Source organism: Cyprinodon tularosa, unplaced genomic scaffold, assembly GCF_016077235.1.
Source record: "Cyprinodon tularosa strain WSP-4 unplaced genomic scaffold, ASM1607723v1 ctg16, whole genome shotgun sequence".
Classification (NCBI taxonomy): domain Eukaryota; kingdom Metazoa; phylum Chordata; class Actinopteri; order Cyprinodontiformes; family Cyprinodontidae; genus Cyprinodon; species Cyprinodon tularosa.
Genome location: NW_024038437.1, coordinates 1,114,393 through 1,137,469, shown reverse-complemented (window position 1 = coordinate 1,137,469; position 23,077 = coordinate 1,114,393). Strand labels below are relative to the sequence as shown.

The window sequence follows — 23,077 nt, the reverse complement described above, 5'->3', positions numbered from 1 at the left end:
ATCTCCGGAGGGCTTTAGCATATTAACAGGAGAAGCGGTGTAAGTGAAGTTAGACAGTGTTGTCAGACAACATGCAGTAATTTGTAAATGTTGTAAATCAGGTTGGGTCCGGATTAACAAGCAGGTGGGTCCGGATCCGGACTGAGGTTCGGTAATCCGTGACCGCTGGTCTACATGATTACAGATTTTGTTTTTAACACGTTTACCAATCTAGTTTTTTTTCTTAATATCTGGACCAATACCGATAAGAATATTGGATCTATGTATCCCTACTAACAGTGATGCTTTTAGACTGAGAGAGGAAGCCCAAGTATTTAGAAATCCAAGTCGGAAAGCTTCATGCTGAAAGACTCGAGGGTCAGATTTAAAATCCACAAACTTCTTGATGCAAGACAAGAGTCCTACTAACTGCACCATTGTGTAACTCTAGCTTACATCCCACTAAGCAACTTATCGATACTTAATCTTAGCATTTTCTACATACCTGACCTGCTGTCATAAAATCCAATAGATGTCAGAGCTCAGCTGGTTTTCTGGTGTGAATATTTTACATGTTGACAGCTTTCTGTCTACTTGAACGTCCGTCATACTGGAATGTTCTTAGGTAACTTCTTAGGAAGAGAAAGGTTTTTCTGTTGGTAAGATTCCCGGAAAAACTTCTTTATTTTATTATTTTTTTTATCTCTGAGGTTACAGATAACATGACATAGCATGAGAGGGGAGATTGATAATTGCTCAGGTCCTGACAGACACTGATTCATTCTGGGGTAAAGATACACTATAGCGGTCTGGACGTGTCAACACTCGTGAGATGTTGAGGAATGGATGATATGTTCTACAGTGGTTTCTTTCACAGTGCATAGTGTTTTATGGCTCAACCTTCTTGTCTTCACTTGTACTCTGCAGTAAGAGCCTTTGGATATGAAAGCGAGGAGGAATTTTTCTAGATTACTTTGACTCAGCAACCTAAACACAGACTCTGTCCATTTAAGAGCAAAACAGACTGAAATATTATAGCATAGTGTTTCTGAAAGTGCATGCTAACCCTGCACCCTAATGCTACGTTCACACCAAAAGCAATTTCAGCAGCAAAAAAGGCGCCTGGTGCTTCATTTTTGACACTTGTACACATTAAGTTCAGACGCACCTTAAAGGTTTTTAAAGATGAATCTAATGCTTGTGCTGCTCCTATGTTCAATGGTCCAGAGTGGCTCTGCTATATTTGCCGTTATAAGTGAGTAAAAAGTAGTTTTCATATGTTTTTATGCAAGAAAGTCTACCTTAAAACATTGTCTGTGCAGTCAGTTCAGCCAGATTAGCAGCCTGCCTTGAAAAGTTTTTTGGCAGACCCCCACATACTGGCAGTACGCTGTCACTGAGAATACAGCAGCAGCTGCCTCAGGCCCGATTGTCTCTTGGTGTTTTTTTCCCGCTACTGTTAATGGCTGCTGGAAGTAGATTTTAGTGTTTCTTTATGGTATGTGGTACAAATTGCAGGCACTAGAATAATAAAAACGAATATATTTTTCTGGCAGGTTTCGACATTATAAGTTATATTAGGCATTACGAAACTGTTTCAGATCAGTGATCATAGCGCTCTTCATCGGCAGTGCTGTGTCCGTCTCCCTGCCAGCTCCCAGATCAGCTTCAATGTTTGGATGATGCGCTGCGTTAACCAGCAACAGTTAAATTTTTCCAACTCCAGCAGCTACTGCTTGTGCAGCTCTTCATGCGCCTAAAGGCCATTTTATGCTTCTGACGCATAGCCTCTGCAGCTGTCAAATCGGTCTCTGTGCGCACTTACGCCCTCGCCGCACAGGTTCTGCAACCGTCATCGCGCATTTAAAAAAATACCTGACTACGCTGCTTCAGCTCCTCGGATGCGTCAAGATGCGCTGCTTCTCTAGACGCGTTGCAGGATATTTTGATGCACGTCAGCCATAGACTTTGCATGTAAACCATCTGCTTCTGCTGCTCCAAAAGCGTTTGGTGTGAACGTAGCATAACACCTGCAGCCATGTAGCAACAAAACAACTTCTTGCCATTGAATTTGTTCAGATTTGGTCACATTGCTGCAAAAAGGCCAAAGCAAGTGTTTATGTTTGGCCCATTACAACCCGCGGCTTTCAGAAATCACTGGATTTAGTATATTTGGGTAAGTCAGTATAATCTGTGTTTGTTAGTAAACAAAAAGTGGCTTGTAGAGGTTGTTTAACATTAAACATTTTAACATTTAAGTATAGTGGTGCAAAGAAAGCAGTGAGAGTTTCTGTATTCATTTGATCCCTAAAGGAAGACGGAAAAAACATAGAGGACTAGAGTTTTTGGACTTGAACTTAAATCTTAAAATATTCCAGGAATACAACATTGTTTTGGTAAAACATGGCAGTGTTAGCATCATGCTATTCTTTAGCAGAGACAGAGAAGTTTAAAGGGCTGCAGTGTGAAAGGGTGTTTCTTACTCTTGTTATTATATGACCCAAAGATCTGATGCTTAAAGGTATTGTGGAGGACCTCTCTACTTTAAAGAAAATGTACATCCACAACCCTGTATCCACTCCTGAGAGGGAACGCCTATTAAAAGCGTGCGAGAGCATGCACAAGCACATTTATCCTCCTGCACACTCTGTTTAAAAGTTGCTTTTCTCATAGCTCATACACGCTTACTGTGACCAAACGTCCGCCCTAACCCCTAAACCCCTCAATCACTATATAGAGCGGGGACTATATATTGGAGTTTATGGAAAACTCAGTTAACTGACCGTTTGGACAGATGATCACTCCTTTTTGCTTCCCATTGGTCATGTAACTCCTCCTCCACAGCGCGGTGCCTGCACCATCTTTGTTATTAGTCGCCCCTGTCAGGTAGCGACAGCCTATGGCGACATTCGGCAGACGTGACAGCAAATCCTGTAACGGATGTGCCTTACGTAAACATTTCACCAGAATGATTGACAATTAGGAGGACCACTTAATGAGATGATCCACCTGGAAATAAAAGATTATCCTCTATACCTTTAAATTCAATCTTTAAATAGTAAATACATTAGAATTGCCATTAATTCTCCAGCTCTATTTATTTTTACATATACTCTGCTGTTCACCATCTATTATTTCATTACACTTTGCAGCTATGCAATTAATTTTTTTGTCCGTATCGATTTTTGCCATCTTTATATTCTGTATGATTGCTGCATTGCATCTATTAAAGGTTGGGTCATTTGCTACTGTTAGTCACTTAACAATGTGTGGTTTGGGACCTGATGACATGTTCATGTGTTCTCCAAACTTGCGATATTCTTGTGGCCTGTGTTTCTCTTTTCTCCTTTGGTCTGTCACATTGTCTTTTGTGGCGTCTGCTCATGGTTTCTGTATTTGGACTTTCTCTGCGCTCTTCAGACCTGCATCTTTGGCTTCTGTTTTCGTGTAATTATCCAGATATACATTTTCAAACTTGCCACTGTGTTTCTCAACCTTCTTCTGCCTTGTTTTATTTCTGTAGCCCTTTTAAACCATTCCCCTGTTGGAATTTCATCCCTTTTTGTCACCATCTCTCCTCTGCTTCTCTTTGAGACTGTTTTAATTCTTCTTATAGCTAAGCTTGGCTTCAGGATCTTATGAGGGGCAGGTATTCGTAGCGCTAATGGCAGGATGAATCTCACTATAGCGCTGAGGTTATGGATGAGATGTATGACATTCTACGTGACTGCTTTGGTAAAGAGGTGGCGTCCTGCTGCAAGGACAGAGAACCTTGATAGCCTGTGTGTTTTAGTATGTGTGGTGGTTTCATAGAGTTGTAAAGTCACAATGTGTGTGTGTGTGTTTGTCAAAGCATTAACATTTTGGGTCCCGTATCCATCAAGCCTCCCTTTCTGCTGTTGCCGTGGCAACAAACAAGAGAGGTTACCCTAACCGCTGTTTTGTACGTCTTGTTTTTTCGTACTATCACAGAAATCCCTGAGTGTTTGACTTCTTATTAGAGTTAATGTTATCTAAGTTTGCTTTATAGAGACAAATGTAAGGTGAAGATGTTGTCATCATACCTTAATAAGAAAATGTTTTCTGCATTTTGAATGTATCTACCTTGAACCTCTCGCTTTGATTTCTTGTTGTCTCTGACCTGAATTGGTTTTAGCTATTGTTTTCTGTTGTATATCTACTACAAATGCACCTACTGACATGGTTTGATGCTTGCTTAAGCCGGGCATACACTGCGATTTTTTTCAATCGTTGCACGCAGCTACAGCTCACAATGTACGACGAATCCGCTGGGTTTAAAAGTTCACAGCTCCCGATATACTGTATGTTCTCACACTGTGTCCCGACGCTCTGATGCGATCTAGCTGCTCTGTCTCATGTATGACTTCATTTTAAACACCTCACTAATTGTTAAAATAGATATGTTTGTGGTTTATTCACAAAGAAACGAAAGACATTCACAATCAGAAAGTGCTTGCATGTAAAGGACTTTCTGCTGAGAAAAATAGTTTCTAGCTACCATCCAAAGTATAAAACTCATCGGAATCCGGTCACTGGGCTATTTCTGGGGCAGTTTCCAATTAGAGCAAAGGTTTGGAGTATGTTGCTCATGTTGGGTCAACTGATGAGCCCCACTTCAAATACTTATTGTATTGTGCTTACTCTCATAGTTAAATGACCAAATGTATGCAAGAGCAGCTGTTTAAAAATGTGTGAACTTTCAGTTGACATATGGACCGATTTTCAACTAAATGAACACTTTGAAGTACTACCTCATTATCAGGAAAATGTATTTTGTCCTGTTCATACCAGAGGTGTAATTAAGAATATTTTGCTTAATGTTCATGTTATTACATCCATGGCCTCTAACTATAAGATCAAAGTAAGACTACTCTTGTTCTTATGATTGTAGCCTTAAAACTATTACTTTATTGCTGTGGATCATTCTGAGTAGCAGTTCTACAAATCTATCCTAATGACCACATTATGTTTTAATTATGTTGAAATATTATAATTAAAGTAAAGAAGTTCATTGTCACTTTGAAAGCCAGCTGCTAATATAAAACTTTCGCAAGAAAATATACAATTTAATGTTATAAAAATATACAAATAAAGCTGGGAATATATTAGAAATTGAATATTTAAATCACGTGATTTATGATTTTTGATCTTAACTCCCTACTGCTTATTTATTTCAACAACTGACTTCCTGAAACAGTAAAGCAATATAAAGTGCATTTCTTTTAATTTTTTACAGTTTTATGTCAATTTTTCAGTTTCTCAAAAAAAATTATTGAAATATTGGATTATTGTGTAAATATGATGGTGGCAGAAGTAATACTCTCAAGTGGAATATTCAAAATTGAAATTTTTCATATATTTACAGTTACTTGACAACAAAAACACTGAGGTTGAATATACACATCAATATGTTAACATTAAAGATGATGATTATAGAATTATTTAACTGATTTGCACTGCCGACTGCTTATATTCACAGTACCAATTGTTTACATTTACATCTGCAATAATGTACTTAATATGCAATTACCTTCCACTGCACTTTAATTTATATAGCTTCTTTACAAACTTTATTTATTAATTTTATAGTAAAACCCATCTGTATATATGCTATTGTACATAACTGTAAAAAAAACTTTTTTATTGTAATATCCACCTGTATATCCAGCTGTAAATTTAGTTCATATCACTAGTGATCCATATATTATATTCATTGTTTATAATACTGTAGTATTCATCTCTATACTTATTCAGTAGAAAACCATGTCCTGAATTTATGGAACCATTATTTATCCTGCACTTGCTGCTATTGCACTTCTGGTTAGACCTAAACTGCATTTTGTTGCCTTGTACCTGTACCTGTGTAATGACAATAAAGTGGAATCTAATCTAATCTAATCTAATCTAATCCAATCTAATGCTCTTTTCAGAACTAGATTTTGTCTTATGGGGTAAAGAGAAAATTATGTATCGTTGCAAATTATCTAGGAGTCTTCAGTGAAATTATAAATAACTACTTGAATAAAAATGTATTAAATAATCAATTTATGTAGATATTAGTACTTTTAAATATCAATTTTATGCTCAATGATTATTGATAAAAGTAGGTATTGACAATATAAAAGGTGAAAGATAAAAGACAAGTTTATCCACTGTACCTTTTATCTAGACGGATGTTTAAATATATATGAGTCTATTTTTTAGCAAAAGTTGTAGGAAAGTATAGTTTGTCTTTAGAAAATATGGATGTTTTGCCCGTTAATTTTCCTGTTGCAATAGCGTAGATTGACTCTGAGGTTCTGGTTATCCACTTTCGGCCACCCCTCAGTTTACACTTGTTATTGCCTGACCACCCTTATTAACATTTTCTGGCTACGCCTCTGGCTATCAAGAGCTGGTGGGGCATGGGGCTTCAGTAGTTTCTCTTCTCACACAGTGAGGACAAAATGATTTGTAACATTTGGTGGTTTAAATACCCCTGCGTTCAACAAAACAAAGCACTTCAGCAGCGCAGGCCTCCTTTAATAACTTTCCAGGGAAGAAGGATTCAACTAATCTTGGTCTATGTTGTCATATTGACAGAAATAACAGCACCATATTTTGCATTTCAAATCATGTGTGTGTGTGTCAACGTGTCAACAGAAACTGAAAAACAATCCAGTTTTACAGGGTCATTGTGATCTGCAAAAGATCTTCATTTTGCTGCCTTTCGATGCAATCTCAACAACAAAACTGATTTCTTATTCTTTGCGGTTTGATTGTGATCAAAAGGTGATTTTGTTAACTAACTATACTGGTAGATTTTGACTCTAGTCCACATGACCAACTTTACGTCAAACCTTGGATTAGCCTATACTCACATCTGGTTTCATAAACTCTTCAGTATGACGGGCAACATCTAAAACATAGAACTGCAATGCATAGAATTTGCATCACTGTCGATCAAAGAGTCTGGCCACATTGCCAACTCATTACATTCTCTAACCCATCATGATCTACGACTGTGATACTGCACACCCTGAGCTGATATTTACATCTGTCACAATCCATAAACCTGGTCTTTCATGAACAGGATATGCAGGATTATTTTTATTTGATCAAAATCACATTTACTAGTCCTATTGCTAATGTAGACCACTGTATCCTTTATACCACTTAGATTGCTTGACCTAACTTTTAGAAGAAGTTAAAGGAATTTCTGTTGCATTCCTCTGGATACCATGTTATATCATAAATATTTTACACAGTGGTTACCATGCAGTTTAAGATTTTATTCTATTTAGTACTGGAGTTGTCCAGATACTAAAACTCCAGATTTGATATCAATGCCCATGAAAATATTTTGTACCATTTTATATACCTTGGCGATATAAAATGCCAAATAATTGAAGATATAAAAAATATGTTTATTAACATGAAAAATATAACTTTCTTAATCTCAGCATGGTAAATGCTTTCTCAATATAATCCCAGATTGTTTTCCATTGCGTTACAAAACTCCTGCAGTCTAACACTGTGTGCTTTAAAGATGTATTTCAAGTAAGAAACTTCAAAAAGTTGAAATCTGAGTGGGAAAAATCCACCTGCTCTTATAGCTAAGACTACAGTTCTGCTTGTGGATCATTGCTTAGAATACCAAAAAAACAAGGTCCTATTAAAGTTTTATTTTAATGATGTGTTCACAGGCCTGAAACCCAGCAGAAAGCCCAGGTTACAACCCCTCCCCCTCCCCCGCCACCTCCTCCGCCTCCCCCTGAGCTGGCAGGACAACCTGAGCCAGAGGAAGAGATCTTGGGCTCTGACGATGAGGAGCAGGAGGACCCAGCAGACTACTGTAAAGGTCAGAGCTACAGATGCGCACGTGCTGAATTCATCCCTCCGGGCCCTTCCTCCTTCCTCCACATCTGTTTTACAGAGTCCTTGCTGCACTTTTTACTGCTTTCAGCTCTCATCTGATATTTATTGCGCTGTTGCTTTTTTTGGGTTTTAAAAAACGTTTCAATGTTTCTTGATTCCAGCCAAGAATGAATCAACAGTTGTTCATAGTAACTAAGGCATTTCTTACTTTAAACTGCATCTTTATACCACTTTCTTCATTATTCATCACTCTGTAAACGATGAAATGCTGTAAAATCAAAATTTGTAGTTTATTTTAACTTATCCTTTTACTTTCGGTCTTGGACGTAGCTCACAAAAGTCATATTTCTATCCACATTTGAAAGAGATAAATGAAAGAGATAAAAGAGATCATACTTCAGGAAACAAAGTTAAAAATGGTTAAAGAGCCAAAGATTCCTGTGTGCCCAAGATGAAAATAGGGACAGCTGCGTCTCCATTATTGAATTTTAAGTTCACAGATGTTGATTCTCAGGAGCCACTGTTGCATATAATATATTTGTATTGGATTAAACGGGTTGTGCTTCTGTGCAAGGACAGAGAACGTTACTTTTCTCTGTGATTTAATCACTGGACGATCAAACACTGAACATTTGATCCTCTGTTTACCGATAATTAGTCCCTAAATGGTCAAAACAATTATCAGGGTTAGCTTCTGTGTCACTAAGCTAAGCACTTGGCATGCTGAGGTGAAGGATGTTTATTGATGTAGACAAAGCGTCTGCACACCGTCAGCATGCAATTGTAAATATTATTACCTTACATTTATGGAGCAAATGTATGTTATGCAACGTTTTTTCTGCAAATTAGAAAATACATCCCAATGATGCTTAGATTAATTCTTTATAGGGCAAGTTACCATTTTTGATCACTTGCATACCCCTTACAAATGGATTCTCCCCCGTCCCTCAGTGAGGTCTAGAAGCACAAGATCAAAATCCAGATATTCAGCAAAGATACTGCTACATGGCTGTACATCTTATTCTGGCGTTTGACCAATTAGATGAGCCCTTGAATGATATATAAAATAAAGTAAAAAAGTTAATAAGCCTAGTTAACAATTATATTTAGGTCTATAAACTTAAAAATGTAAGTGCCAGTATTAGCATTAATGCCTCTAAGGTTATGTTGTACCAAAAAAAAATGTATTTCTTTCATTCTGAGTGTTTTTCATGAATTTCTAATAGAAGCACTTTTGTTATTTTTCTGTATATATTCGGTCTAGTTGGCGTTTCTTGTTATTACATCGACATACATGTTTGCCATCAAAATATCCATATTTTTTGAATGTTACAAAAGTAATAAGGTCTTGTCCTAGATTCCAACATTGGCTTGAAATTTGGATTTTCAAAGTTTTTCACTGAGTGCACTATGAAGGATTTAAAGGCTCTTTTGGTAATAAAAACCTCACTCAATTATTTTTTCAATAACATTTTATTTATTAAGTAGAGCTGTATATTGTACGGAGAGAAAGCTCTTTTTTGTATCATCTGATCAGAGGCAACCTCTAGTGGTTTATTTCCATTTATGTTTAAAGATCATTTAATTTTAGGGGAAATGCACTAACCTTTACATATGAGGGATACGCTCCTCCTCCTTTGGTGCTGTTAAAATCTTAACTTGCTCATGCATTTTCTGCCATTGTGTCAGTATCGGATACACCTCCCTGTAACCTTCCCCCCCTCGCTTTAATTCTCGCAGGAGGATACCATCCGGTAAAGATCGGGGATTTATTCAACGGAAGGTACCATGTGATCAGGAAGTTAGGATGGGGCCACTTCTCCACAGTATGGCTGTGCTGGGACATACAGTGAGTCTCATCACCCTCACACAAACACCTTGACTGTTGCATAACCTACACATCAGCTTCCTTTTTCTTTATGCACATCCTCTGCAAACACAGTGCTGACCCAGAAATTCAAAATGCAGAAGTTCACACATGCAGGTTCCTGCTTTTTAAACAAACGTCACATATACCGCAAACACATACCACACGTGAACCTACTGAAAGCATCTTGCTCATTTCCTCGCCGACAGCTGCAACTAACACCATCCCACCTTGGAAACCGAACCTCTGAACTTGAACTATAACTTGGTTTGCTGTGGCAACCAGGGCAGATGGCTGACAGGATCAGAAGCCAAGAGAAACCTCTCACCGACTGATGTGCGCACTCACAAACTCACTTACTCAGGTCGCTGGTGTTAATTACACTAATGTTGATTAAAGGATGGAGTAAGGTTGCAACTTTATAGCGGGCACAACCTGGATCTGTCTCAAACTCTTAATCAAATCAAATAAATTCTTTTTTGTGAATACATATTATTTGGTCTAGTTTTTGCTGTTCTTATTTTTTTAATGAATCAATATATATTTTGGATCAGATTTTAGACTTAAAATTGGGTTTTTGTGAATTGAATTGGGCATAAACTACAATTTTTTAATCTGGCTTCTCTTAAGATGTTTTGAAAAGGACGTTTTTATCACATTGCTTTAAATTCCAGGATACATCAAACATTTACTGATATATTAATGAGTCTCAGCGGCTCTGAGCTCAAAATCTTAAATCCTTAAAAAAAATTAATTAGAAACTATAAACAGTTTTTTCATTAAGTAAACAAACAAATCAGTTTTTTTTCTTTATCTAAGGAAACCCAGCAGATTAAATCAATTCAGGCTTTTGCAGATTAGTCTGTGGTGAAAGGGAATATAGCAAACATTAACAATAGAAAAGAAAACTTCATCTCAACTAGGCTAAGTTTTGTGAAGGCCTCCGCATCAAAGGACAGAGCTTTGAGCAGATGGAGTGTTGACATAAAAGGAGCGCAGAGGGATTTATCCAGGAGTAATCTATATCTATATATAGAGAAAAATAAAGGGTTAATGGTAGTAGTAGCTGATTTAGTGGCTATAGGAGAGAAACGCAGCTAAGTAGATGAGCTCTGAGCCCGTTTTCAATTCAATAGGATAAAAAACTGCACAGACAGTTGATATTGGTGAGCTCAGCTATATAGCTGTGTTTCTGAGAAGAGAAGAAAGGACCATGTGTTTCCTAATATAAATATATGCCAAGCAGGTTTTATATCAATGTTTTGTCTTTTTGTTGAAAAAAAAAAATATATTTTTTTTTTGCATGGTTCATTTGCTAATTCCTCTCTTCTGGTCTCAATTTTTCTGCTAACTTTTACAGCATGGAGATACTAACAGTACAGAAATGAATAATGTGCTGTCCATGCGAGGAAATCGCCTTTTTTCTTTTTGCATTATCTCTGCGCATTTTCCTAAATAAATGCTTCACAAAAAGGAGGTGAAATATCATAAAAGTAAATCTTACTTGCAAAAAATACATCATTGTTTAAAAAAGAAAGATATATAAAATGAAAACTTTCAAACATAGATGACCATGACATCAAAAAATTATTTTTTGTCCTTTTGTTCTTATATGAATGCTTTATGTTAAGAAAAAAAAAGTAAAGCATTGTATTATCATCATAGCTATTCTGAAGGTTTGTAATCCTCTTTTATTTGAGCTTTAGGGAGAGAATATACATATTTAATAAAAATACCCTGAGAATATAAATGCAAAAGGACGTAACTTTTCAGACAAATGTGATTAAGCATAAAAGAAGAAAGTCCTGTTCCCTCCTCCAGTCTATCAATCAGTTAATTTGTTTGTGTTTGATCTCAGAGTGAAGAACTTTGTGGCGATGAAGGTGGTGAAGAGCGCCCAGCACTACACAGAAACGGCCCTGGATGAGATCAAACTATTGCGATGTGTGAGAATCTGATTGGTTTATTTATTTCTTTATTTTGACCATCTTGTCATTTCTGACCGTTTTCCCTTTCTGTTAATCCAAGTGTTTAATATTTTTCAGCTCCAGAGCTCCTCCCTTTTTTCCTCACCCTTCTCATTCTGTTCGAGCATCTCAGTTTTTCTTCTTGTCAAATTGTGCTCAGCATACTCAAACTGCAGTGCTTATCCATTTAGTAATTAACTCTTTTGATATATCTTCTAACTAATATGTTTAATTGAAATATCCCACTTCGCCTAGCCCCGCTCTTCTTTACTCTTCCTCTTCTATTTTAACATATTTCCTTATCCGCCTTGCCTCCAGGTGAGAGAGAGCGACCCTGGCGACCCAAACAAAGACATGGTTGTGCAGCTGATCGACGACTTCAAGATCTCTGGAGTCAACGGCATACGTATCCTCTTTAGACGTTTGGCTGTTTGTGTTTTCATGTGTGTTCCCGTCAGAGGTACGATAATGGAATCCCTTGACTCGTCAAACCAGATGTGTGTATGGTGTTTGAGGTGTTGGGTCATCACCTGCTGAAATGGATCATTAAATCCAACTACCAAGGTCTCCCGCTGGCATGTGTCAAGAGCATTATCAGACAGGTGAAAACACAAACACACACTGTGTCCTTATAGACACTGCTGTGGTAGTTTCTATTAAATATGGATGAAGCAGCTTTAACATGGCGACCCCATTATTCATCAAGCTGCCCCAGTTTGACACATTATATTCTCCTCTAGTAAACAGATTCAATCTGTCAGCACATCATGTTATGAGACATTAATAGCAGGATTATTGTGTTAAAATCAAGGTAACTGAGCATGTTGACATTAGTGAGAAATCTATGTCAGGTCGATTAGAGCAAAGAGCAAGTTAGTGTGGATGGATGATATAATTATTTATCATCTAATTTGTTTCACAGAACAATCTTGTATTAAACCAAAACGACGAAATATGATAATAATAATAAAAAAAAAAGTTTTATTTTAGATGAAGTCTTTGCTCTTGTTGTCTTTGCCTCACAGGCTTCAGTGGGATCAACTGAAATATTTCACATGTTGTTTCTTGGCTGCACTTTGGTTAAAATATATTCTCTATTCAAAGGAATTCTATCGCATCCTGGACAACATAAAACTTTGTATCTTTTGTTTAACTAGTTTAAAATCCCAAGGATAGCATCATTTAAAGTGTCCTGGTTTTTTCCATGCATTTTAACTTTCTTCCAGAGGTCTTTGAAAGAGGCCCAGGGCATCACAGACCCTCCGCCTTGCTCAGCAGTGTACATGCTTCTTTTTTCTAAGCCGAAACAAGGCTTCGTTTTTGGTCCACTCTATAAAGCCTCAAACTCGAGGCTATTTCTGACATTTTGAATTGGAAAAGCTTCTTGGATGGGAAGCGAAATGTCTTCAAACTTGAAAACAAAGTCCAGTGGATTGTTTTTAACTTTTTTTGGAATTCCTTTTTTCCTCAACAATAATTCAACCTGGTGTGTTTGTAGCTTATGAGCTCAATCTTAGTCATTTGGCCGCTTGAAGTCCAAGTTTGTGATGTTGTTAATTAAGAAAAAGGCAAACTCTGCTGATATTGAATCTCTAAAAACCTTCTGCTTGTCCCTGATGATAGGCTGTGTAGATCTTTGATTACCTCCTGATTAGAGCGTGTTTGCATGTCCTCAGTTTTAAGGTAGCAGAACAATGTGGATAATTCAGTTAGGTGCAGACAGTAGTTCAATTTAGATCCAAGCACTGCTGCTCCTCAGACTCTAGACTGGGGGGCATTTTCCCATCAGCCACCTGATTAGCATGTGAAGTCGGTGAACTATTTTAGTCTGGCTCCGTCTCAGCCTCTATTAAGATCGAAATCATTATTTTCTTTTTCTTTTTTTATCATTGAAAAAGAAGCCGATTTAAAGAAAACAAGGTTTCAAGAATTTCAAGTTTTGTTTGATAAGCTCAATCTAAATGAAAAGTCAGCAATCTTGGCATCGATGGAATAGCTACTATTTTCTCCATAGTGAAGTTTATCATCTCTGTTTATCTGAATGATTCTGTAGGTCCTGCAGGGTCTGGACTACCTCCACGCAAAGTGTAAAATCATCCACACAGACATCAAGCCTGAGAACATCCTGATGTGTGTAGATGACGTATTCGTGAGGCGCATGGCCATGGAGGCGACCGAATGGCAGAAAGCTGGAGCTCCACCCCCCTCCGGATCAGCTGGTAGCCAATCAAACATTTTCATCCTGGGCTGTTTGTTCTGGAAATAGGCAGGTTTAGTTTATGTCACTTAGTGAAGATAAAAATCAACTTTTGAAGGAGAAAAGTCTCATAAATCTAAAGGCGGTTAGAGTCGCCCTTCAGGGATCATCCGGCCCTCCGCTGAAGGCAAGCGAGCCTGAACTAGAGCTGTAAGCGTTTATACTGACACTGATTTTCGTATCATATTCCCTCAAAAAACATAGTGGACAGTGGGAATATAATAAAAGAAGAAAGCTTCATGCAAATAGTAAAATTAAAAAAAAAATCTTATCAACCTTCTATTCCTTGTAAAGTTTTGGCCTCATAAGAGTAAAACAGTGAAGAGAAAACAGTTTTCTGACATTTGTAATAGATTTAAAACTGCAAAATCTGTGATTCTTACAATTAAAAAATGATATTAAACATTTTAACACTATTTATATACATACAACTTTATAACTCGGATGTGTTTCTCTTCTTTTCTCTGTTGTTTATTTATTTCTGATATTCTCTTCCTTCTATTTTTAAAGTAATAATGACAGAAATTCAGAGATGCAGGACCAGGCACCATGACAGTGACAGCAAAAATGCAGGGAAGCTGCAATAGCATAACTGTGCAGTGTGTTGTGTTTAAACATAGTGTAATGCAGGGGTGTCAAAGGTCAGAGGCCATGCAAGTTTTCTGTTGCCCCTTAGTGCACAAATTTTTCTAGCTGGAGAAAGATTAACCTTTTTTTTTTTTTTAGCAAAGATTAAAACTTTTATTTTAGCCCAAGAAATAGAAAACAGAGAACCTAACACATTCAGGACTTTGTTATTATCATACAATATGTCGAATCTTTCATGATTTACAGTGTTTAATTTAAGTGTTGCATGTTTAGTTTATTGATGAAGAGACAAATAAAAATAATTCAGCTTTTTTAAGCTGAAAAAGATGTTTCTAGCTTCTTAATAATAGGCAGGATATCTGCTGAAACTTGAATACTTGAGAAGAAAAATAGCTAATCTGAAATTAACATTTAAAGCGATTTTAAAGAGCCTGAACCCCATTGTTAAATCCCTAATTCATAGCTGAGCCTTTTGTGCTTTCTGAGCCGCATCCCTTTTTCTACTATGAAGACACTTTTCCTGCTTTCCCTCCATTTTTCTTACAGCAACTTCCTCCAGTGGAGAGAAATATTACAAAAACTGTCTGTGAACCTTGTCCTCTCGCTGAACCCCAGCATGAGCTGTCAGTTGCCACCATCAGTTGAGTCTTTTTTTGAGCGGCTTGCATTTCTACATTTGAAAGGGAATAAAACCAGCATGGTTGGAAACAGAGAATGCTCGGTGCTGGCGGAGTCTGTCTGGGACTTCAGAGGCAGAGCTAGTTAACGCTTTTAAACGCAGCCATGTGTCGTATTTACAGCATCTTCTGCTGGTTCTTTGACTGAATGGAGGTTTGAAGGTTTAGAACTCTAAAAAAAAGTTTGAAAATGTTGAGCTTATGTTTGAGAATACTTCAAAAATCTGAAAGGTTCAGTATGATATTCTTAATGAGGATCTGCAGATCATACCAAAAACAATACATTTTTCCTGAAATATTAATAATTAATGCAGTGTTTACATTGGTGAGCTATTCAGAGAAAAAATGAGAGAGTGCACTTTACTTTATTTTCCATGTTTGCAAATGTATAGGACCACCGGTATCAAATGTGCTTAAGGCTGCAGTGAATAATTGAAGGGTTTCATTGATCTGCAGGGAGGCAGGAAGACTTTGGGTGTGTGCAAGTTATGTTTCTTATTTTGTTAGTCATATTTTCAATCCAGACTTTAGACAAAGCCCACAAAAATCAATGATTTTTCCTTGGATTTCATACACCACACCAACACTGGTGCAGTACTGCACAATTTATAAGCAGAAGAAATAAACAATACTTTGGTTGAACATCTACAATAGTTTAAACAATATCACATTTTTTATTATACTTTAACTGTGTTAAAATGAGCAAATCTCAAATTAATTTAGTACCTATAAAACCCACCAGGGGGCAATAATCAGGGCAGCTGAAAGACTCATGGTCACTCTGGAGGAGCTGCAGAGATCCACAGCTTAGTTGTTTACTTTACAAGTATAGACTTTATGAAATAGTGGCAAATGAGAAGTCTTGATTGCAGTTTGCATTAAGCTGTGTTAGGAGAAAATAAGGAGGAAAGCTCTCCAGTCAGATGAGGCTGAATTACCTCTTTAAATTAGGCTGAACATGAAAATGTCGCAGTGGCAGCATCATGCTGAGGGGTTGCCTTTCACCAGCAAGTACAGATGGTCAGAGCTGATTGGCCAGATAAAAAAACAAAAACAAGAAAAGATATGAATAGGAAGGAAAAGCTGCTGGGGTCTCGACTCTACTTGGTGTTGGTCCATCACATAAAATCTCAGTATAGATCATTTTAGTTCTTGGTGTTTTTCTTTTCAGGGATCAGTGCTGTACCTAAAGATCCTGGTTGATAAATGATCCCACTCTGAAGCCACTCATCATTGTCTTTTTGTCCGTATCTTTCAGTTAGCACAGCGCCTCAGCTCAAACCGGTGAGTACATCTGATGTGAGTATGAACTGAGAAGAAAACACACACACACTGACACAACCCCCACACACACAGCTTTGTTTTCATGACATATGGGGACATTTCATTGACTTGCATTCATTTTATATGGCCTAAGCCAGACCCTAACCCTAACTATTACCAACATGTACCTAATCCTAGCCTAAACTGCATTCACACCTTAGTCATAAACCTAACCCCAGCTCAAAGAACAGAACTTTACCATATAGGGACCAGTTAAATGTCCCCATATGTACCGTACCTGTAAGTCCTCGCATGTAGGATATTTTACAAAATACTTCCCCCACATTGTAGGTAAAACAAGACTCCCCACTCCCATCGCCCCACACACACTCCCACATACAATACATTAAAATTTTAGGAGAAAAACATTCAGCCTCTTACAGGCTTTAGAGCGGAAGATGAAACACTGTTGGAGTAGAATAAAGTTTAAAACAGGAGAAGTGATGAAAAAGGATGCATGCTGCCACCTACTGAATGAGAATCATATTTAGATTTGTCAAAAGAGAACAATCTTGATTAGGCTAAAAGTTTTTTTTTTTTTTTATATATTCTCTGTCCATATATCAGCAACACAGAAAACCTTGGAAGTGTATAAAGGGCAGTGTTAGCCCAAAATAAGTTGAAATTATTTGTGTTAACTTAATTGGATTTGATATTAAATTAGTTTGGTACATTAAATAACAATAGTTATGTGTTAAATGTTCAACTCTGGGATGTCCAATAAAGATTGTTGTCTCAGCTTTTGTCATTCAAAGTTCGGACTGAGTGAACTGAGTTCTTCACTATTAATATTTCTGTGTTTATGTTCAAGTGTTTTTTTTTTCCATTTTGGTCTCTTATTCCGATCTTTCTGTACTTTGTCTCCTTTTACCTCCAGGTGGAAAAAATCTCCAAAAACAAGAAAAAGAAGCTGAAGAAGAAACAGAAGCGGCAAGCTGAGCTGCTGGAAAGACGGATGTTGGAGATCGAAGCCCTGGAGCGAGAGGCTGAGATAAGGGAGGAGAGGGCCAAAGAAGGCGGGGATGAAGGCGACTCTGAGCAGAGCCTGGCTTCGACGCTGAAGCCACCGCCGGCGTCCGTGGGCCCCAGCATGGCTCTGGGAGAGAGCGACGATGATGACGACGATGACGAGGATGGGGAGGATGAAGAGGAGGAGGAAAGGGGAGAAAGGGAGAGGCCCGTCAGGTTGACTAATCATACATGTGAGTCCTTATTGGACAGACATTTGTGACTATTTAGATCTAAAACTGTTCATCGTTTAGGAGCGCAGGTTGGATTTTCTTTGTGTGGATTTTGTCTTTCCTCACATGGTCACAGTCATACATCCAAGCTGCAAAGCCTGCATAAATCCTCACTTATATTTGGATAAAAAAAAAAATTGCAAAGTTGTAGAAAAAACACATTTTCCATTCCGTTTTAGTTAGATGTTGTGTTAGAAGTGAGCAGCACTTTGGTTATAAGCTCCATCCAAACGAGGTTCATGTAGAAGAGGTCAGGGATCCTTAACCCAGGGCAGATATATGTTTAAGATCATTTTCCTAGTGATATACTCAGTAATATTCAGATATTTACATCTACATGTCATGAGAGCATACATTTTAAGAAGGGTGTTGAATTTATGGTCTTCTAGCTCTATTGATTGTAAGCAGCAGGAAACATTTTTGAAGAAATGTTTATGAACAATGGGTCTGTGGTGATCAAGCATGGTGGAAGCAGCATCATGCAGTTAGACAGAACAAAGAAGCGAACTACCACCAAATTTGAATGAACAGACTTAGACTTAGACAGTACTTTATTGATCTCTTGGGAAGACTCCCTCCGGAAATTAAGGTTACCAGCAGCTTACAGGGCAAAAAAGTATTAAGTTAAAACTAAGCAAATAAAAAATTATAATACACATACAAATATAAAAAATGCAAATACAAAAAATAATACAGATTAAGTACAGTGTATATAATAGGAGTTGTGTGTATGTAATATAGGAGTTTGGCGGATAGATTAACCAGTAATATGGTTTGCACTTGCACTAACAGCCAGATGGTTGAAGCTTTAACCTACTGTAAATGGGTTTTCCAAGCAGTAACCTCAAACAACCATTTAAAACTAGATAAGAATTAATAAAACAGGCTAAAACAATCAGACCCCAAAAACATGAAACATTTCTTATCTGTATTTCAGAGCCATTGCAATGAGAGTAGGCTAGTGATTAAAAAAAAATATCCTGAACTGGTCGTATAAAGAGATAAAAATATAAGGTTTTTCTTTAGAGAAATAGTTGAACCCATCTCAGGTAATAAAAATAAGCTAATCAGAGCTAAAGACAGTTTTTAAAGGGCTTTAAAATAAAATTTCTATCCTCTAAACTAATTCAAATTGTGATTCAGTTAGCCAGCTTGCAGATGCAGGTTTGTGCAGCCTGTGAATGGGAAGGATGTGGACTGGCTCCAAGCATTTAGCCCACACTACTTCTACAGCATATGAGGGGCCAGGCTGATTGATAGAAACAAACGTTTTCTCCGTCTGCCTGCTCCTCCTCCACCCCCCTGTCTCTTTCATCTCTATTCTCTCTTTATTTTGCCGTTCCATCCCTCTGCCCACCTTATCTTTGCCTGGACTCACTGTTTATCCCCTTTCCACCCACTTACTTCTTTTCTCTACATGTTAGGTGCAGCACCTCCCCAGGAGCAAAATGAAGTGCCAGAAATCCCGGCTACTAACCAGCAAGAGGAGGGAGAGGAAGAAGAGGAAGAGGAGCCCACGCCTGTCGCAGAAAAAGATGCCCCATTTCCTCCCACCTTGGAAGAAGGTAATGGAGATTCAGAGCCAGCAGACAGGGAGAAAGACGAGGAGAAGGAGAAGGAAGAGGAGGAGGAGGAGGAGTCTTTAAAAGAAACGGTGAATGAGAACGTGAAGGAAGAGGAAGAGGTGGAGGAAAAGGTTGTGGAAGAAGAAAATAAGGAAGCAGGAGAGGAGAAGCAGGAGGAGGATGGAGACACTGGAACAGAGGCACCAAAGACTGAGAGCAAAACAGAGGAGGAGGCAGCTGAGAAAGAAGATGACTCAAAGGAAGGGGAGGGGGGGGAATACGAGGAGATCTATGACGATGAAGACGACGATGATACGACTACGACCACAGCAGACCTCCTAACTGACAGCACCTCTCCCATTAAGCCCCAGATCAGCAAAACGAATACAGCTAAAACTAACGGGCACGTTTTGTTAGTTTCTGATTCACTAAGACAAAACCCCGGCAAGACGCCCCCTCCCTCACCCACCCCTGAGCCTCTACTCTGCCCCCTGGTGGAGTCCGAGCTCAGCTACACGGACAGAGACATCTCGCTCAGCTCCGGGTATGAGATGTATAACGGCGAAGTGGCCGAGCCGGTGCTGACCAACGGCTCCAGCGAGCAACATCGATCCAAGATGCCCCTCTTCCCCGAGCTGCCTCTGGATCCCGAGCCGGGGAACCCAATTTCAGGGGGGACAGTAGACATTGGGACAGAACCCTTAGCAAACAGCCCTACAGCAGACCGAAGTCGCACTGTGTCATCGTCAAGCACTGGAGACACACCAAAAGGTAAGTTAGTGCTGAACGGGGCTCAGTGAGAAGCGATGCACTCTAAGTTTGGGGTTTCCCCACAGTGACTCCTATCAGAGCATCAAAATCCTGCTGTGTGCATCTTTCCTTAGATCTCTGCAGAGAATAAAGCATCTTTTTTGCTGATTTATGTATTTAGTTAAAAGAACTGCTCCAGTAGAGAACTGCTCCAAGCTTTTCAGCTGCTTATCTCCAATAAATAGATTTTGTTCAGATGCTTTTTTTATGGCAGAAAAGGACAATATGTTCTATTTGATATTTTTTTATTTTTTTTTTGTACTTTCATGTTGTCTTTGGACAGTTTTATCTTTCCTTGATATATGGTTGTTTTAAAGGCCATTATAAATAAGGTTGAGTAGAGCTGGGTTGAGTATATTCAGGTGTGGCAAATATCTTTTCTTCAGTTTTTTTATCCATTTATGCTTTCAACTTTTTCTTTTTTCGATTTTTTTTTTTTTTTACATTTAAACGACAAACTTAATTAGGATTTTGTGTAACATCCCAACACAAATTTCCAGGCATAATAAAAGGGAACAATCTGCAGCATCCATATATCCAGTTCTTGGTTTTTGGATGCCAAAGAAAGATTTGCTAAAACCGTCAAAAACAGAAAGTTTTTCGGCTTTTACAGTTCAGTTAAGGTTATTCATCTTATTGTCACACTCTCTACAATTTTTTGCTTTATCAAAAATTGCCATAACAAAGCCAATGTCGATAGAAAACATGGTTCTCCACAAGCTATGAAGGGAAAAAGAAAATGTGTGGAAAAAGGTGTAGGAAATCAGATCAGCCTGTAAACACGATCTGCATGGTAAGACATGGTAGTGACAGCATCATACTGTGGTAGGGTTATTTATCATCGGGACAGGGAAGCTGTGGAATAAAATTTTAAGATAAAAGCTGCAGATGAAAAGGACTTGGACTGAGGCTGACCTTCCAATGGACGTTGACAGTAAAATGAACGAACACAAGTACAATGTTTTACAACTATGCTGATGAAGGTTCTCAGTCATCCAGGTCATAGTCATTCCGTAAAAATTCAAAACATATCCACTGGACTTGGTTTTCAAGATTTGAAGACGTTTCGCCACCTCTCCAAGAAGCTTTCTCAATTCAATGATTTGAATTGAGAAAGCTTCCTGGAGAGGTGGCGAAACGTCTTCAAATCTTGAAAACCAAGTCCAGTGGATGTTTTACAACTAGATAATACTGACGCAGGCTAGCCCTCATCCTAATCACACATTTGCACAAACGTTGAAATTAGCTTTTTATATAGACGCTATCTGACTTGGCTTGAGCTCTTTTACAAAGAAGAACAGGAAAACCTTTAAGAAAAAAAACAGCATCTGAACAGAATTATTTCTGTACCATTTCTGTGCATTCAAAAAAAGTTAAAAAACAAACAACTGGACTTTGTTTCCAAGTTTGTTGACGTTTCGCTTCCCATCCAAGAAGCTTTTTTAATTCAAATTTCAGAAATAGCATTGATTTGCTTATACAGTAGCCGAAAAAAAGTCTTGTTTCTGCTTAGACAACATGCAAATTGAAACAAACATACATAGACAGGTATGGGGCATTTCAGGCTGACAAAAGAAGCCAAACGACCCCCATTCCAAAAGGGGAGGACCCATTCGTCCTTTTCAATCACCATGTTGTCTAAGCAAAAACAAGGCTTTGTTGGGCTACATAAAGCACCTCAATGCTATTTCTGACATATGAATTGAAAAAGCTTCCTGGATGGGAAGCGAAACATCTTCAAACTCGGAAAAAAAGTCCAGTGGATTGTTTTGTTTTCAGCTTTTTTGGAATGACTATGACCTGGATGACTGAAAATCTACTCTACACTAGCATGGTTCTGTACACTAATTTACGCTGGTGTGTCGGATACATGTACTAATAAAAGCTTGCTGTTATTCTGTGAGAAAGTGTGAAAAAAACATAGTGCATATGTCCATTCTCAGTCATTTGGGTCATGGCAACAAAATAACAGGCTTAAAATGAAGGCAACCACACTTTCACTCAGGGTTTAGTATGATCTGCAAAAATTGACAGATCCATGTGTGTTAAAACATTTTCATAAAAACTCAAAAAAAATCCCTTTGCCTCCAATTTAAGCCTGTTTTGTGGTTAATATAAATAGTTGAAATGATTGTTTGACCCCTAGAGTTAAGAGCTTTTAGCTGAGATTGAACACAGATGTCCACATTCTGACGTAGCTGCAAACTGATTAGAATCACACGCCACTTATGACACATTATGACTCTGCATTTACCTGCAAAGAAACCAGCGCAAATATCATATTGAAATATTATACCATGTATAAATATATATAAAACAGGTTTAATCACTGCATGTCAGTTCTTTGAAAACAGTTTGGGTCTGATTTAAACATTTCCACCCAAATTCTTCCCTTTATGTTTTTCTGATAATGACTCTGCATTCCTCAACCACATACACTTGACATTTTACTATCACTGCTTTGAACTGAAGCAGCTGGTGGGTGTAAGATGTCTCTGGGTGTTTAAGCTCTGCTCTTTGTTACTCTCTGCATTTATCGACAGCCCTCGTGAAAAAGTATTAGACAACATTAGTTTTATTAGCATAATCTTTTGCTAAATGATTTGGGGGATTATTATCAGCCTCACTGCATGTTATGGCAGGAAAAACCTGGGTTCTAGCACAGTTTTGTTGTCCCAGTTGCTTTAAAACTTCTGATTATTACTCTGGCTTTAAGTATGGGCTGGTTTAGGTGAGTTTCTATTTTCCATTTTTTTCAAGTAAAAAATGGCAAAAGTAAAAATTAAGACCAGTGTTATTTTGATTGGATTTTTTTTCCTGAACCAATGTAACTGATTTTACATACTTCATTTGCATTGTTTTTATGAGGACATTTGAGGTTAAAACATTGCAGTTTGTAGAAATAAATCTATGATAGTACTTTTT

At 37.9% G+C, this 23,077-nt stretch overlaps 1 protein-coding gene across 5 annotated transcripts in view; it reads left to right on the top strand.

Moving 5' to 3' along the window:
* Positions 1-23,077, top strand: part of srpk2 (SRSF protein kinase 2) — a 91,758-nt gene that overhangs the window by 50,921 nt on the left and 17,760 nt on the right. For all 5 annotated transcript variants that reach the window (XM_038280421.1, XM_038280422.1, XM_038280423.1 and 2 more), the window contains 9 exons: positions 7,686-7,840; positions 9,598-9,706; positions 11,583-11,670; positions 12,010-12,097; positions 12,187-12,293; positions 13,745-13,910; positions 16,472-16,512; positions 17,414-17,738; positions 19,202-20,113. In XM_038280421.1, coding sequence (XP_038136349.1) covers positions 7,686-7,840; positions 9,598-9,706; positions 11,583-11,670; positions 12,010-12,097; positions 12,187-12,293; positions 13,745-13,910; positions 16,472-16,512; positions 17,414-17,738; positions 19,202-20,113 — 1,991 coding nt within the window. The remainder of the gene's footprint in view (positions 1-7,685; positions 7,841-9,597; positions 9,707-11,582; positions 11,671-12,009; positions 12,098-12,186; positions 12,294-13,744; positions 13,911-16,471; positions 16,513-17,413; positions 17,739-19,201; positions 20,114-23,077) is intronic.